The 19,186-nt window shown below is 35.7% G+C and overlaps 2 protein-coding genes across 2 annotated transcripts in view; one reads left to right on the top strand and one right to left on the bottom strand.

Annotated features, from left to right (window-relative positions):
- Positions 1 to 19,186, bottom strand: part of LOC118276600 (uncharacterized) — a 116,003-nt gene that overhangs the window by 91,447 nt on the left and 5,370 nt on the right. The gene's annotated exons all lie outside the window — the stretch shown is intronic.
- On the top strand, positions 4,160 to 6,508 carry LOC126911638 (uncharacterized). The gene is made up of 3 exons (XM_050699806.1): positions 4,160 to 4,883; positions 5,302 to 5,493; positions 5,785 to 6,508. Exons 1-3 carry the CDS (start codon positions 4,770 to 4,772, stop codon positions 6,022 to 6,024), a joined length of 546 nt encoding a protein of 181 aa, XP_050555763.1. The 5' UTR covers positions 4,160 to 4,769; the 3' UTR covers positions 6,025 to 6,508.

The following is a 19,186-nucleotide window of genomic DNA, read 5'->3' as shown; positions in this document are numbered from 1 at the left end:
TTCCTTTCTGCTGGACCGGCGAAGCGAAGATATGGCCAAAGATGGAGCACACAGTCTTATAAGGTAGGTAGCTATTCACACTGACCTTGAAAAGACCCTTATCATAAACTCTTTTAACTATCCATATTTTATCCTTTACTTACTTTCTGTCAACGCATACCATGTGACAGGTCCTGCTTATCTTGTTTGTATGTTTGCCCATCAATCACGCTGAAACTACTGAACGGATTTTGATGAAATTTGGTATACAGACTGGGTATGAGCTGACTTGGGTGATAGGATAGGACTTTTTATCCCACGGGAACGCAGACAAAGTCGTTGACAGAAGTTAGTAAATTGATAATCATCTTAACAAATTGCAATTAAATAATTTGTCGAACATTTGCAAAAAATCCACGATCGAAGTAAAAACTGTATTTTCTAATACATAAGGAATAGAAAGAATATTCTAAAATAAACATCTTGAGAACGTTAAGAAGATCGTAAAATCTCCGTTAGTATTAACAGAGGGCATTTTCATTCATAACACGAGGCTTTATGAAATAATCATTGTGTACACTGGGGGCCACGGAAATTGGCCGCGCCATACTATGTATGTACTTGTACTTGAATTATATGTAGAACTATGTTAATTAATTAAGTTTGTTTTCTATTGTATCTCATATACAGACATTAATTGGTAAAATAATGTCTAAAATACACTCGAGATTTTATTTATAAAATTAGCTCAATATTATCGGAATTCTACGTTTGAATGCCAGTGCTTGTATTCCAAAACAAAGCGATCTTCATCATTTACAATTTGTAATTGATGAAATATAAGTAATTAAGTGATACAAAGTATTAATTAATCAACATTGTAAACTATCGTAACTGTAACAACAAAGTATACAACTTCTCTTCTCTTTAAAAAAGACATTAAGGTTTCTAAAACCACTTTTCGTCAAAATCAATCGTTTGAAAGTTAGACGCTTCCAAAGTGGAAAAATGTGTGTGGGGACACACGAATCTATCTTAGAAACGGTAATACTTATAAGTTTTTCTACTTATAAGGACCATTTTGTAGAGAATTTTGAGATCTACAAATTTGGTCTGAGGTATTTTTTTGAGAAAAACTCAAAAAACCTAAAATGTTGAACTTTGACCTCGAATAACTTTTGAAGCACATATGGGATCGATGGGGACTTTTAAATTTTTAATCTTTATAGTAAAATAAAGGTCTGTACCAAAATTCTGCTCTGTTGGAATTTTTGTTCTTTCATTACTGTTTTCAGGTCTAAATTGACCGGACTAATGGTTATTTTGCGGTATTGTATTGTATTGAAAAGTCAAAATAATGTATTTTTGACCTAGGAAATTCTTCTTGAATTACTCAATCTATAAAAAAATATGTTGCGTAATTTTAAAGATTACAGCATGGCATTACAGACACACAGACGGCGAAAAGCGATTTTGTTTTATACTGGGTATACAGTGATTGTGTTGTTTCTTATAAAGTAAAAAACGACAAATACTGTACAAAGTTTCGTATACTCTTATCTACTAACTAATCTCTTTGAATAAATACAAAAAGAACGTAATAAAAGTGAAATATCTCTCATATTGTACGATTACAAATGGACAGCGGTCGACAACAGCACATTACTGGAAATTGGAATGAATATCGACCGAGAGTCAATGAACAACGCCCACACTAGCTTAATTAGACAAGAGGATTTAGTGGGACTCATTTATATTCAGAGATAGTTAGGTTTTCGAAGATATTAGACCTACAAACTAAAAGTAGATAAATGGGACTTGGGTGTGATCCGTGTAGTGTGTATGTGACATTATAATGTGTGTTAACGCTACCGCGACTCAGGAATAAACCTTAATATTTATTAGATCAGCCAATGACTTCTCCCGCCTTGGGCAAGGCGAGAAGGAGTGTCAGACTCTAACTGACTAAGAACCGTTCCTACTCCTGCTTTTCGAGCTGAAACCCCGGTAAACCCGCTAGGTAGTCCGCCTACGGCAATATTGTTTAAAAAAATATCCATTGATGATCAAATTCAAAGTCAAAGCATTTTTAACGCAATTTAACATTAGTTTCTGTGTATAATTATAAAACAAAAAAAATATGTTTTGTAATACTTATGTAAAAATCACAAAAAAATGCATTACCTATTTACGCTTTTTTAAAATTAAAACTAAACAGAGCGTTGAACACTTTCATGTCCCGCAGTGTACAGGGAAATAAGAATCGTGGAATAGCAATGGTGGTCGGCAATGTAATAGGCATTGAATAATGTATCTGTTATACTAGTAACGTGAGTTTACGTGATGTGCCGCTCATATAACCCACTGTTACAGCTCCCACGGATATTTTGAGAATTGATATTTGATAATCACTACAGCAGCGCAATCGCAGACGCGAAAAACTGTAAATTTAGCTTTATTCGAGAAACGGAAGACTTATGTCTAGCAGTGATATATTTTATTATGGAATAGGGCAAACTAGCAGACTGCTCACCTGATGATAAGCGATCAGCGCTCAGGGACACCAGGAGTATGGGTGGCATGCTTTTCCACCAAACATCTGCTATGCTACGTTGCTGTGGATGCGTTTGGCTTCCACCAATCATATTTATTGGTACACATAGCTTAGCACTGGTGGAAACGGATTCAGCTAAGCTATATTTTTTTATATGGAAAGATGCGTGCTATGGATGCGTGCTATGGATATGTACTATGAATGATTTCCCTACTATCAATATATTGCATACTCGAGCTACGTATCTTCCTCGTAGAGCTACACAGCTTAGTATCAATGGAAATGGTCACATAGTTGCACAGCTTTGCTATTACATCTTTGCAGCAAAGTTACATAGTACGTATCTGGTGGAAAAGTAACCGAATACCACGACACGCTTAAGTCCTACCTTCTTTTTTGTTTTTGAAGGTTGTATCGTATAATCAAGCATAGCAAACAGCAACGACAAATGGACCATGAAATCTAAAATTGTACTCTAACAACAATTATGTTTTCACCCAAAAGTTGCTCTACTAGTACACACTTACTTACCGAAACGAATAACCACCCAACCTGTACACTTAGTACGAGTTTGCTTTACGTTGAACAAAAACGAAACGAGAGCGCGTTCGGCGCTCTGATTGGCCGGTGCGAATAAACCAACCAATCAGAGTGCCGAATGCACTTTCGTTAAACATTAAACAACCTCGTACTAAGAGTACTGGTACTAAGTTCAAACCACGTCAAACAGCTATGATAATTTAACATTCATCAGTAACCCATACAATGCTGCTTATACCCCGATTAGCATATCTTCAAGGCTATATACCTTGGCCCAGAAAACCTTGAAAATAATACCGTAACTAAAACAATTGTTTCTTGGACAAAATACCTTTACATAGGGCCATTTTGTTTTAAACATAAGACTGAATAGAGCCGTTTCCTTGATTTAAAATGTGTTTGTATTTAGTGATTTGTTAATATCTATGACTTTATTATGGCTTTATGATTTTTACGATGTTTATATTATACACTAGATGTCCCAGCGAACTTCGTACCGCCTCAAACATTATTTCTCACCTATTGAACCTACCCTGGACTTCCAAAAATAATTCAAGACCAAAATTTGCCAAATCGGTCCAGCCGTTCTCGAGTTTTGGCGAGACTAACGAACAGCAATTGATTTTTTATATATAGAAATGTATATAAGATTTGCTGGCTTCCTCTATAGACCGAAAAGTGAACTTTTACTCCCTATAATTTCATTATCACCTTTCTAAAAGGATCTACGTAACTTCATAAAACATCCAATTTCTCAAATCAACACACAACAAATCGCTATTGAATGGGCATGGAGACATTATAATCCCGATAATGACAAGACGATGACAATCGAATTACCCGCGCCCGACCCTAGAGGGCGCTGCTCGATGTCATTGAACTTGAACTCCAATTAGGGTGGCGCCCCGACAATTCGACTCGACACAATGAAGTTCCGCATGGTGCACCTCTAGATGCGATCGATACGGCCGAGACATTGCGGATTTATTTCGTGTAACTAACGATGTTCTATATTCTATATATTTAATAGATATCGAGTTAGTGATAACTGATAAGTTATTATAAATTTCACGAAGCACTAAGAACCATGCCCATTTTTGCCCCAGAAACGCCCAGATAAAGTAAATTATAAGATTGAGGTAATAAATAAAAATTTGAATTAAATTGTTAATTTTAAGTCCTAAGAAGCACTGGATAAAAAATAAAAAAAATACGACTTTTTGTTGACCACCGATCGGGGCTTTTGACAGAATAATGTTTCATTCATGCTTTTTGCATTTATCACGGTCTGGAATCATGTCTTTTGGCCGGTTTATTCACTCGTTGTGTTTTTACAAATTATTTTGAATAATGATAAACTAGTATTATAGTGTTGCTGTTTTATTTGTATATTAATGATACTATCGGTAAGATTAACTTCATAATAAGTAACCGCATGTAAATTATCTTACTAGTAAAAAATATGAAACGTTATTTTTTTTAACATCTTTTAAGACTGGCAACACTGATTCATTCATTCACTCTGCGTCTGCTGCTGTGTTTACGTTTACTCCGATTGTGCTTTTCCGTTCAATTTAAAATCTACTTCGGCTACGTTTTATGGATATTGATAGTGTCGTTTTATTCAGTGACTTCGGCTTTTCTTATACGGACTTCGTTGTGTTTTGTGATTTGGACTTTTCGTTTGTGACACAAAATGTTGCGTTGCTTGAACTGTGGGTTACGCGTTCAACGCATACAGAGGCATGTTGTTACAACTTTGCCTCAAGAGTTGCTAATTATCTTGTCTATTTGGCTGAGAATTGAATATGTAAGTATCATTATTATATACATTCAGAATCTGCAGGACGGTTATACACGGTGTAGTTTTGAAACTACAATATATCAGAAGATTGTAATAAAACTCATAAATAATTATGTAAAAATACGATACTTCGTCAAAAATCAATAATACTTTATAATACTTGTTATTTTATTTTTCTAATTTTAACTGATTTTCAGAATAACTAACATAATTACCTTCTGAAATATCGTGCAACTTCAAAACTATACCTTGTATAGAGTATGCATGCACGATAACTTGAAACTTGACTGCGAGAAAAATATATTACTTAATACAGTCGAACTTCAACTCTTATCGTGGACGTGTAAAATATTTTTTTTGTTTTCTTAGTTAATCATTTCTTATGGTATGTGAGACCTACTAACACCGACTGTTTTGTTTTCAGCTCCCTATGGAAGATGTAATATGTCATGCATGTTATGTATTCTTACAAAATGCTGATGTAAACACACCTAGAATATTAGGTCATACTAATATCTGTGCTGGCTGTGGCTGTTCTTTGAATGAAGCTAGACTTCATTCTCTCGAAGAAAATGGACCATTATATGATTTTTTTCCATGGATTAGATCAGTACAGGTATTTATCTAAATCCTTAAACACCTATTAAGTACTACTTACATTGAATATGATTAATGGTAATGACACATAATTATAACAATTTGGAAAATAATCCTTATAACTATATCAGTGGTAATAGTTTTTACAATGACAATCATTTTATGCATTTTTTTAATATATTCAAGTATGATAAATGTCAGAGCTCTCTTAATTTGCATTATATTGTTTATTCAACTTAGTAAATCAAGAGATTGTGTATTTTATATTTTTTAACACTGCTTTATTTTTAACAATCATAAATATTTTCAGAATGGAAGAGATAGCTATGCTGTTTGTCATAATTGTTGGCGGCGAGCTAGCCGACAATTTGAACAAGATTCTCAACGAGAAATGGCTATACCACAATTGCCACCTGTACCTGCTCCTGCTCCAGCACCTGCCCCTGCTCCGGCACCTGCCCCTGTCCCGGCACCTGCACCTGCTTCTGCCTCTCAGCTGGGCCAGAGATCAGTTGGAATGGTCAATTTACCTCATTACAAGAGCTGCTAGTACATCAAGACACTGCATTTATTCCGACTGCGGTTATGTACCTATGCATTTAATACCAACATTTATTAAAAATATGTTAATTGTAGATTACAACTATTATGTGCCCCGGTATTCACGTGTTTGCCATCACCATTTGTATTCTAATACTTGGCGTGAATTACCAGAACAATCATCTTCAATATCAAGTTTTAGTATAAATCAAATAGAAGATTTAGTTAATATGGCAAAACAAAAAACTGTCACATTTAATTTTGAATGTGTTGAAGAAATGCCCAACCACATATGCCATTATTGGACTGGACTGGAAGTGTCTGAATTCATTATTTTATTTAATGAGTTACCTTTAGCTAATCAGGTACCATCACCAAAATCTGCTTTGGCTATCTTTTTAATTAAAATGAGGACAGGGGACAGTAACAAGAGATTGTCTTCATTATTTAATATACCTCGATCAACTATGGAGAGGCACATGAACATTGTACGCTTACATATGTTTTATGGAACATTTTGTACCATTACATATTGGATTGCAGCATCTTAATAGAGAAGATGTCATAAGAAGAAATCTGAGTATTCCAAATGCTTTGTTTGGCAATTTAAATGGCTCTGATCAAACCAGACCTGCAATCACAATATGTGATGGCACTTACATATATATTGAAAAGAGTTCCAATTATTTCTATCAAAAGGAAACTTATAGTTTACACAAATATGTGAACCTCGTTAAACCATTTCTTTGTGTGTGTACAGACGGGCACATTATTGATGTGATCGGCCCTTATGCTGCCACTCAAACCGATGCAGAAATAATGAAAGATTTATTTACTGATGAATCTGGACCCATGCGATCATTTTACAGAGAGGGAGATGTATTTATACTCGACCGAGGATTCAGAGATGCGATCCCACTGTTGGAGGCCTGTAATTATAATGTGCAGAAGCCTGAGTCGTTAAATGAGGGAGAACGACAACTAACAACTATTCAGGCAAACAAAAGTCGATTAGTGACATTATGTCGATGGGTAGTGGAAGTAGTCAACGGACGATTTAAAAGGGACTTTAAATTATTTCGCCAGGATTTTTTTAATAGAGCTCATGCACATTTAATGAGTGATTTTAAAATTGCAGCTTCATTAATTAACAGATTTCACCCCACGCTTCAAGATCGGCCAGATGCTTCTCTTATTATAGAAAGAGCCTTGAGGTATCAACATACTCCTAATTACTTAGCAGAATTTGTAACAAATTATAATTTAAACAGGCGATCGGTTATGTTTAGACGCATAGACGGCAGGTTTCCTCAATTAAATATATTTCCCGTATTTAGTTACTCAGAATTGATTATTTTCGCATTGGGCCCATATCAGGTAAAACAAGCACGATCATATTATGGCGAACATGTTCGACAAAATGGCTTGTATGAAATTGAAATATGTCCTGAGCTGGAACACTCTGAAGAAATGGTTGCGGCCGTTGGAGGAAATAGACCTTATTTATTAAGGGGTCGAATCCAGTCGCGCCATGTTGGTCGGCGTAAATATTTTACGTATATTTTAATTGACACTCAGCCCTCGAGTAGTAATTGCTTACATGCAATATTAGGTTACTGTTGCAACTGTCTCGTGGGTAACAGAACAGTGGGATGCTGTTGCCACGTTATGGCCATAATATGGTATTTGGGTTGGGCTAGACACCAAGACAATATATCGCCGCCAGCATCATTCTTAGACAATATATTACTTGTAATTGAAGAATAAAACATTTAACACTTATACTGCTTTTTTATTTTATTCGAAACTTGTACTCAATCGCCACAAACCTTGAATGCAGCAATAGATCAGTATTTTATCAGTCAGAGAACATTATTTTACCCCATTTAATTGAAACAACCTAAGTATTAGATCTGTTAATAAAATAATTATTGTAAATGCTTACAGATCAGACATTACCTACCTAATACAAATGTTGGTATTTTTATTTGCCTTTAAGTCAAGCAGTTAATTGATGTCAAATATAAAAATATAGTTTAATACAACCCGTTCTATTTTATCACAATATGCTTTTATAATCTCATCAAAAATACTCATTTGTTGTAAGTCATTAGTCTCTTTCCATATTGAGTTCTGTTTACTCGAGTACAAGTTTTGCATCGAACCTAATCGTTTTCACATTTATATTGACACTATACTATGGAAACAAGACTAGTAGGTAGACGTAGGCCAGATCAGTGTCCTTTTATACTTAAATATAAGTGATGATCATGAAGTTCCTAATAAAAAACTAATAGCATTGCTGTCCGTAAACGATACAATGCATATAAAATATCAGTAGTAAGTTATCATGTTTAATATAGAATTACTTGTGAATCGGTGCTTTAAATGACATAAAATCTAGATATTATAAAAATACTATTAAAAGGCTATCATATGACATAGGGCTGCAATTTGGGCATCGCATGACAGTGCTGACTTTTAGCTCCATACTAATATGGGCATGGTCCTTTCATTAGCATTTAGGGAACAGAGAGTAAAGTTCCCTAAGAAAAGGAGGATCCTCCGAGCAGGCGAGGTGATCATGCCTATCGGATTTTCTATCCATGTTTATTCAATCAACTTGGAGTTGTAAAAATCAAACCATTCTTTTCTTTTTACGCAAACCAAAATTTCCTCTTGGGTGGCACTTGAAATCGATTGAGTAATAGACTTGAAATCGATTGATAAATAGCAATAATCGATAGCAAGACGAATTACAAGCGAGTTATCATTTGACCTCTGACCAAATTACTGATCAGAGGGACATTTTAACCACCAGTCAGTCAGTCAGTTTTAATAATGTGAAGGTATCTATCTGCGTTTTATTACTACATATTTTGTATAGAGCTTAAGTCAAAATTCTAGTAAGCAAACCCACAATTTTATTGTAATTGGCCACTAGTAGCCAAATCTATCAACAATTTATTGAGTCTGGTCATAAAGCTACATATTTATGTTTTATGGCCGGACTAGCTTCTACCAGCGGCTCCGCCCGCGTTCCCGTAGCATAAAAAGTGGCCATGTGTTATACAAGACCACCACCACCCCTGTTCCAAATTACACCGCGATCCTTTTACCCGTTTTCACGTGATTGAGTAACAAACAAACAAATGCACAAACTAACATTAGAACTTAAGACGGGATATTTACCATGTTTATTTCTGTTCATGAGTTTCTGATATTTCGGCACTGTATACAGGCGTCATAATCATAAGAAATAAACATGGTAAATATTCCGTCTTAAGTTCTAATGTTATTGTTAGTGACCATGTCTGTTTTAAAACTTATAAATCCACAAAATTTTGCATGAATAATGATTAATTAAGTAAGATATAAAACTAAATGGATAACTTGAGGAGAAATTACAAGGACACATATGTAACACGAACTTTCTCATCGAGATCGGCAGAGCATCGGTTGGCATAGTAATGGGATAATGTCGCCACCTTGACACCGCCAATCCGCTTGGGAACATTATTTAAATCCCAAGATATTGTGTCAACTGAATACCAATTATTTGCAGTAAGGTACTCCTCTTTATTATTTGTTAAATCTACCAAATATTTTAACTTTAGTAACTTTACAACCGTTTTAATTTTTTTTGTAAGAAGAAACCACCGAATATGTCCAGTATATGGCAATAGGGTCACCTCCTATTACATGGGACTTATAACACAAATGGTGAAAAGTGGATGTACATTGTACAGCGGCATTACGAGTCGTAATGTGCACCTCTGCCTACCTCTTCGGGGATAAAAGGCGTGACGTTGTGTTGTTGTTATAAACCACCGAACAAATAACCCATGAAGTTCACTTGGTTTAGGTCTGTGAACTTCATGTAATTACCAAAATTATTATTATTTCGAGCAAAAAGAATATCTTAAAAGTAATAAATACTTTATTTCAAACCAGAGATCCATACAAATGTGTTAATAATTTCTCTTATTCTAATGTTAGTAGAAAACAGTTATTAATAGTTATACAAGATGAAAATAAAAGAAACGTAGATGTTGATGCAACTCCTGTAAAATTTAATTTTAATAAAACAATCAGTAGCGACCAACAAGAACAGCGCCAACGGAACGAACCCTCGCTCCCAGGAAGTAATAACCATCACAATATCACACGTTTGCCTGTTACCTATCTACAAATAAATTATTAAGAAGCGTGTTAAGATTTTAAATTCCTTTTACCATTTATAAGTCTATGTTTAAAATCAGTTTGCCGTTAAAAGCATTAATAAACCTAATACGTAGATTCGACAGCCGTAACAAAATCATTTCTCTCATCAATTTAGAAAAAAAAAACAAACTAGAAAGTAATTAATTTTAAATCAAGATCAGGTGTAAATGAACAGGACATTGACCCCCGTTCGGCCATTAATTTTATTATCTGTGGTATGAGGCGTGCGAATCACCCGTGTGTAATGTTTACATCAAGAATAGCTCATGGAGGCCTATGTCCGCGCTACTGTCTTCGAAGTCGGCAGTCGGGAGCAAAGCCCGGGAATAAATAGACATGGCTTATTATTCCACCTTGTTTGGACACGTACCGACGCGAACGAACAGTTAGTTCTGTTACATTAAAACGTAGTTTTAACTCTAGTTTTTGCTTTTGTTAACGGCTGGAATTTACTAGGTAACCGTAAACCTATGTTATAATGCATAACAATATTTAATGGGTGAGAAAATCAAACATCGAGGTGCCCGTTATCGATATTTTTGGCACCTCTAAATGATCTATATCCTAGAAAGCTTTGCCGCATATCCGCACTCTTTCCCCAAAAAGTCAACACGAGCCGAATTCATCAAATATTAAACTTAATATTTCTCTTGCCACTCATAAAAAAATAAATGCGTTTTGTTTGAGCAAACTTACGTCGTAATACAAAAATCGATCTCTGTTTCCCACGAATGCAAGCACGGCCCGAGGATTATCACGCAGCATAACACAATCAGTCGTATTACCGCGCAGTAAGTCCTAAAATAAAGCAAAACGAACTAGACGTAAAACCGAAACAATGAACGCTTACATCGAAACCTATTTTGAGAAAAACCATTAACTAAGACCTCTTGAAGTACAACATCACAATACAACCAAAGATCTCACTAAACTGGCCACTAATAATAAGACCTTTTCAAAACTTTAACAAGTTCAGCATAATCTGTACACGATTTTTAGTCTGTGGACTTTAAACCGCGCGAAATAGAGGTTTATTCTGCAAAAATATGAAACGTCAGACGCAGCTGTATTTTTGTTCGGGACAAATTACGTTCGGTTCCCCTGAGTGATGTGCTATTCTGTGCGCCTATAACCGAGGGTGTTTAGCAATAAATCAATCCTACCGCACTAAACTAATGTATTTGGCGTACGTTTCATTTTGTCCGGTGTGTTTTCATTAGGTTTCGAGAGGGTGGGAACAGTGGCAGTAACCTTTTCTTTCACACAAACAAATAAACCATTCGTTATAAATTTTGGCATTTGAATAGGATAATGAGCCGCCCTGGCTTACGACTGTTTTTGATTGCATTGGGCTTATGATTGATATTCCCGCACAACTTACACGTTTAAACCAAAATAGTGCTATTTTTTATCTACGCAAATATGAAAATTATCAAATAGAAATATAGAACCACTAAATTCATGTTTTAATGTCCTTTTTTTTAGAGTCCTGGTAGGGGGTAAACGGTAACAGTGAGGGAATATAGATGGACACTTGCCTACCTTAGAATTAAAATATTTCTAAACTTATCTCGTGAAGTATTAAACACAAAATATTGTATCTATTACATAAATGAGACATATTGTGTATCGCACACATGCCTAAGCACTTCAAAAGTCTAAACAACAAAAATATATTACTTAAAAAATTCTTGCACTTATCACAATAACTACCTAGTTACATTTTATTGCCTATTCTGCCCTTTCCTTATTTCCCTAACAAAGTTAAACGTCAACAAATAACATATGTATGAAGCATACAATCTATGGAACGTGTGAGTTGAACATTGTTGGCCGTAAAACCGTAAGACTGGCAACATTATGCTTACAACCGGCGAGGGTGGCGCGACTATCGACCCGACCTATCCCAATCTACAGACGTGACGAGCCAAGGGTGGCAGACAACGGAAATAGGGAAAAATATGTTTGAATATATGTGAAAAACGGTAAATGGCGATGAAAATGAAAAAGATTGAAAAAAATATCCCTAAAAGACAATGACATATTTAGATTCTGGTAAGAAAAAATAAACCTTCTGTCGCATTACAACCGAAACACAATAAAATTCAAAGATTAAGGATAAGCTTAACAATTTAAATCTAAAGCCGCGTCCATTGAACTTTGGAGACAAAATGAAAGGAACTCGAAATGTTTGTTAAATGGATATCACAATGCAGTTTTAATCAGAAACGTCTCGTCTGTAATAAACGCATGTTTTATTTGTCCCGACGTCGCCGCATAATTCAAATTTATCTGAGGCGGCAAGATAATAACTCAAAAAAAAAGGTCTCGCACTCGCATGACAACATCTTTTTCACAGAATTCTTTGAATACCCTTCGTGTGCCAGAACGAACTCATTTTTCAGATTCTTACACATAATACGAGCAATATTCCATAAGTCCATAACATTTTATTTACAGCAAATTACTTATAATAAAACGTGTTCTCTCTGACAACATGGCCGCCATGTTTCGGCGGGAATTTAATTTTTGATTTTATTCCGTATTCGATCGCGATCGCGACCTGGCAATAAAATTTAAATGTGAAGTACTTACTTTACTGTTATTCAAATATTATTTCTCAATAATATCACGAATAACTTTATACCTGGACTGCATAATATAAATATCAGACGGGTTAAGATGATAAAATTAATTCATTTTGATACTCAAATTGTCATAAAATTGCGTTTTAATATTCGTGTAGGTAAGTGTACTCTGGCAATATATAAGTAAACAAATATATCCATGTATGCGTGTTATCTTTCGCGTCAGTATCTTAGGAATAAAGTCAAACATTTCAGCAAAGTAAACGTTGTTTGCGTACATTTCGCCATCGTGTAGCAGCCCTGTTCCTTATCACTCCACACCCCAGATAATAAAATGGCGCCCTTATTTTACTGCAGCCCCGTTTTCCTGTTCCGTTTAGTTTTGTGTTATCAACAAACCCGCATTGGGAAGACGGATTTTACGGCTCGCCAGCCGTCGAACATCAATTTCGATAGATAGATAGATAAAGAATGGGTCAAATAAAAAATAGTTTTAACGACTAATAAAGTAATAGACGCGGTGTTCTTCAGTGTCCATTTATTATTGGTATATGAAACTCATTTATTATTTATAAGATCCGCTTATTGTTTTAACAGTTCGTGCTTCCTTTATAAATGTTAAATTATGTTATGGTAGGGCTGGCAGACCAAACCTATTAAATCAATATTATTATATTTATCTAAAGAGACCTTTTAGACTGATAGATCAATTGTAAATATACAAGTTTATCTCCAAATCGCTATATAATTTACTTCCTAAATAAAATAAACTGTATATTTCAATTAATCTAAGCCCTTGGCCTTTCGCCAAGGTTAGCGAAATCTTTACTTTCGACAGTTTACTCTAACCATTTTATATTGACCCCTTGTACGGCCCTTAGTTCTCTATGCAGGGACCGAGATGAGACGCCGGGGAGGTCACGATACACTGGCGCGTCAAAATATAAAACGTACGAGAATCGCCTCCCCGTCTAGACGTACGTCTGCGTTGCCGCGCATGCGTACTGCAATAAACCATTTTGTTTACATTATAATGAAATTTGATGCATAGTAAGTTGAACAATAAAACAGAGTCTGCACGTTTCTATAGAAATATGCTTATTAGTTGTAACCTATTTATATTCACTACTTGTTCAAAATTATCGTGACTTGCTTCGATTTCATGTAGTTTTTACTGCCTACCTACCGCTAAACGGCTGATTCAATTAACTAAATGGGTAATAAATGCGAGTTTAAATTGTTCTTAGTGTTCAAAAGCGTCGGGCAATCATTTTCGAAACTGAACAAAGCGTGCGTGATGATAAAATTAATGGTTTTGAGATTAAACGGTTTCGAGCTAAACGACTGATGTTGGCGGCGGCCCTACTCAGTCAGTTATTTGGGGATCCAATATGGCGCTTATAAAAGGTATATTGATTGGCTTAAATCGTCTTAATAACTGTTTTAATACACCCATCAAACTTTTACACGCCCCTGAATTAACTTTGAACACATTGTTTTAAGAGCAGACTTTTTTCAGAATAACCCTATTTTTGCGGGTTGTCAGAATCGGTTCATCCGTGTCTAGCTACGTACTTCCGCGCGGTTTCACCCGCTCTGCTCGAAATTGGTCATAGCGTGATGTTTTATAGCCTATAGCCTTCCTCGATAAATGCACTATCCAACACAAAAACAATTATTCAAATCAGACCAGCAGTTCCGGAGATTAGCGCGTTCAAACAAACAGACAAACAATCAAACAAACAAACTCTTCAGCTTTATAATATTAATATAGATTATGGCGCTTGCAACAGTGCCGAAATATTAGAAACCCATAGACATAAATAAACATGGTAAATATCCCGTCTTAAGTTCTAACGTTAGTGTTAGTGACCATGTCAGTTTAAAAACTTATATTGTCAAAATCGGTTTTATTGAACGTTAATTTGTATTCTATTTAGACCACGTTGGTATAATCATGGTACAAGTGCAATAAATAAGCAGTAAGCATGGCGATCGTAATTACTTTAGTAGCATTTTGACGTCATAGCGTGCGAACGAGAAATTATGTCTGTCATCAATTAAAAAACAACAACATACAGATGATGCGGGCCACGAGATCCGAGGAATATCGGATGCACTTGTACGTGAAATGGATTTTTTCAATGAAACATTAACTATTTGATATGATTCAGGTAACCATTGTTGGTCTGCGCTAAGTAAAAAACTCATCCAAAACTCTGCTGGACATAGGTAATCATATTCAATTAAGTTGTGCAGCTTTATGAAAATAAGGTATTTCAAGATTAGTAGAGAATTTTTAATAATAATAAATATTCGTTTATTTCTCTCATCATCAATCAACAATATACAGCAAACAACTATTAAAACGTGAGACTGGTGTCTACTGTAGGTAAAACGTGTATTACAGATCACCAGGCAATTTAAAAACGGCTTTTTAACCTGGGCTCAGTGACTAAATAAGTGAAAATAATTGTTATTTTGGTATTTTTCACACCCCAGCGTTCACGTAACACAAACTTTGCAATAACCGCACTATCTCCACGATTCCATACGTCAAAAAAGCTGCATAATTCACATGAAAATTAAAACAACATACAAACTCGTAATCCGCTTGCTTAATACCCCCACACTGCTATACGGTACAATGCGCCACTAACAGCACCAACAGTTTAAAATGCACTCACATACCTTGTAATAAAGTTTAAAATCAAATGTCTCGGCTACACAGAAGGATCATTGTCCAGTTTTGCGGACGGATGATCGGTGGCGCAAACTACGATTACACAGTCAGTTGAACGTGGAAAATAAAGCTTAGGTAACCCGTAAACTGTGGCTTAAATCAAAACGTACGTTAAAAAGCCCCGGAATAGGTAACCCGCTTTTAGGGACTATTTTAATATGGCTGCCACGCCGTTTGATGTATTAAATGTGAAACGAACGTGACTGTGCTGTGACTATTTGGGGCGAATGATTTTGGAGTTAAAAGAGCTTAATATTTTTAATTTTCAGGTTCTGATTTTCTCCTTGCTTTGCCATTACTTTAGAATAAACTCCGTGATCCTTTAGGTAGGGGTAGGGGGAGGCCTTTGTTCAGCAGTGGACGTCTCTCGACTGATGATGATGGCCCTTTAGGTATACCACTCGCTTGCATACAATAAATTATCCCAATTTTCAATGCTTACAACAGAGACAAATGCCTTTCTGTTCCTGTTTACCACGACAACTGAGTTAAATCAATAAGTAAATTTACAAAGTAACCTCCTTATTACATAACTACTTAATTATCTCAATAAAGTAATCATAAAAGATTTAATTACAAAAATGTTTTACTTTACATGCATCCTGCAAGAAAACTTGTAAGTAGCGCTACCGGTGCAGACTGCAGTGCAAGCGAAGCAATCTTGTCATTATTACGAAACACTTACACTGCCCGGTTCGAAAACGTTGCAATTTATTTAAATGCGTCTTACAATCAATGTAAGTGTTTTTACCATTTCTAAATACGCAAATTATTATTTTCTCCAGAAAATTCAAAGTCAAAATCATAGCCTAATTTGACCAGCAAAAAGCACTTTTGGACGTCAACTAAAAATAAGAAGTGTCAATCTGTAGATTAGTCCTCTAGTGAAGTTATTTGCTCGTTCCAAAGAGTATCAACATAGTTAAAAGGTTCTTATCAGACAGTTACATCTCTTGGATGTTTAGAAGACTAGTTAATTAAGGTCATCCAATGACAGGGAGTGTCACGACCGAATACTCAAACGCTACTCAATTTTAAGTTGTACTTAAATATCGTGCTATCTCTGTCATTTTATAAAGAACTGATAGTGACAGTACTACATTTGAGAGCGTCTTAAAATTGAGTAGCGTTTGAGTATTCGGGCATCAGACTCCTACTGTAAAAACCACCCCGTTCCTACTCCTGCTTTTCGAGCCGGAGCCCCGGTAAACCCGCTAGGTAGCCCGCAGCTTCAGTTATTAGATGGTCTGCCCATTAATCAGTACCTAGTAGGTAATATCTATTGCTATTTAAGTTAAACCTCCAATATTACTCAAGTCATTGATTTTGTCACTACCCTGACGAAACGCAGCCTATCACATGTCAGTAGGTAGCTAACTAGCTACATATAACAATAGAGTAATTCTGCAATAAATGCCTGTGTTACCAAACAGGTCGAATGGCAGCTGACAGTTGTCTATGACAATGCTAATGTTTGTCTATGACATGTGAGGAGTTTCTGTGGAACATGCATATTGTTTTCTTTACGTAACAAGGTTTCGTAGTTATAAGGATTTTTTATCTAGAATTTCAGTAAGGTCTGATTGGATTTTTGTTGTCTAATAATGTGCAAGTCTAAGGAGGCCTACTCAAATTCAACGAAAAATGAAGTTTCGTCCGAAACTTCGTAGATTTCATACTACAATTCCATTTATCGCGAACCTTTGTGAACAAAAATGAACGAATGAAATGAAGATAAATAAGATTTGGATTTGAAATTAAAAATAAAACGTTATTTTAAGTAATTCTATTAGTAAATCAATAAAACCTACGGCTCAAGATTAAACGAAACTTCGCATTCGAGAACCGGAGTAGACCTACAGATTTGTAATATCACTTTTTTAGCAGCATTCGTCATAGGCGGTTATGTTTCAATGTTATTTGATTCCACTACAAATTCCGACAGATAGGTTAGGTATACAACGTTTTTTGGTCAATATTTTTTTGCAGCTCCATAATCGGCCATGGACATAAGTCGCTGCGATTTAAGTCAGCGACCGCCCGAGGTTGGCAACCAACAAAAAACAAAACAATGCTACAAAAAACCCGTTTCGTATTACGTTACCAACCGAACGTTAGTAATCATAACTTCATAGAAACATAAATATGAATAAGTAACCACACGCAAACTAACTAATAGTTAACTGAAATTAGTAAAGCTATCAGTTAAACACCTACCATTTTAACTATGTCACGTCAGAAGCAAGTATCCGCGTCATCAGTCATAGTTGTTCGTAAGGCGGCCCGCGCGCACCTCTGCCGCTGACGATTAACTTGATACGCCAGTTGCGACACATGGCATACAACACTCGATTTACTCCGTCTTGTTGGGCCAACGTTTGGAGCAACATTGGTCGGTAATGTTTGGTCAAATGTTCGCTGTGTGTTTGTCATATCTTTTAAATCTAACCAAACTCCGTCAAAAAATCCGTAATAGACATTAAAGTAGAAAAATTCAGGCACTGTCTGCCCTGTATTTTATGATTAATAGCCATACATGATAATAAACCACCACCATACCATAAAAAGCTTTACCAAAAAGAAAACAAAGAATTGGCCGCAGTAAACGTGGCACAAATCTTAACACCCAATATTGGCTGCAAAGTTTGCAATCAAACCTACTCTGGTATTGCAATCTGAAACGCGGTCGGGTGCAGGAAACCGCCGGCGCCAGCGGTCTTAGCCAACGCAACGATATGAAAGATGTGTTTCATCTTCGTATTTATTAGCCCACTTCATCATCTACCTTCAGGTGTTTGCTTAATTTTAACGTTATTCGCGCCATAGAAATTATTTATTGCTTATTTAAGTCCTACTGGTTTCTCCAGCGTTTACAAGTTATGTTATGAGGTTGGTTATAAATCTATCATTCCGCTTTTTTTACAAGCTTTTTTCTAGTCCAGTGACTTTATTTTCGGATATAACTCGAATATCATTTTATTTCGTCTACTATAAAGCTATTTCTGGTAAAGTAGTATAAGTACAAACTTAGTTTCTTGTCCATACTGAACAATTTGCAAGAGGAAGGTAAGTAACCTAAGAAAATATCAATAAGTTCCATAACATTACAACAAACGCAGCTAACTACCGGTTACTCATTCAATGTTTATAAACAATACAAAGTTAGACTTCCATCTCGCATTCGATCGCTTTGTACTACCTCCAGACAGTTGATTAAACAATTCTGTATAGGTTTGATAGAGAGCTAAGATACGAAACACAGACGCTCTCCACTTCGTCTAGACTTCAAAGACTTGGCCCTTCATATTCATGCACTAAGTGCACTCAACAACGCGCGCCAATTTCCGCTTAGTGTTCCGAGATGGAAACTTATCATTAACTTTTGTATATGGTAATGAGTATGCAGATCGACAGGTTCTTCAGGTTTCAGAACCCCCCTTCAAACCCCCCTTTTTGACTAACATATCTACAGCATATACTCTATACCAAGAGCACAGAATAAAGTGAATGTTGTGAGCTACTTATTAAAAACTTTACCCCAAGATATCGCAATTACCTACGAGCACTTCAATAGGTAATGTGTTTGTCGCAATACTTAGCCACTAAAAGCTAAGTTA

Source organism: Spodoptera frugiperda, chromosome 17, assembly GCF_023101765.2.
Source record: "Spodoptera frugiperda isolate SF20-4 chromosome 17, AGI-APGP_CSIRO_Sfru_2.0, whole genome shotgun sequence".
Lineage (NCBI taxonomy): Eukaryota > Metazoa > Arthropoda > Insecta > Lepidoptera > Noctuidae > Spodoptera > Spodoptera frugiperda.
Note: the sequence above shows the minus strand (reverse complement) of the source record. Positions and strands in the feature narration are given on the sequence as shown.

What these genes read in the sequence shown, in the direction of transcription:
- LOC126911638 (XM_050699806.1), top strand. Translation starts at nt 4,770, where the DNA reads ATGTTGCGTTGCTTGAACTGTGGGTTACGCGTTCAACGCATACAGAGG. An exon ending in TTTGGCTGAGAATTGAATAT is followed by an intron (nt 4,884 to 5,301) that starts GTAAGTATCATT and finishes TTTTGTTTTCAG; the next exon opens with CTCCCTATGGAAGATGTAAT. An exon ending in CATGGATTAGATCAGTACAG is followed by an intron (nt 5,494 to 5,784) that starts GTATTTATCTAA and finishes AAATATTTTCAG; the next exon opens with AATGGAAGAGATAGCTATGC.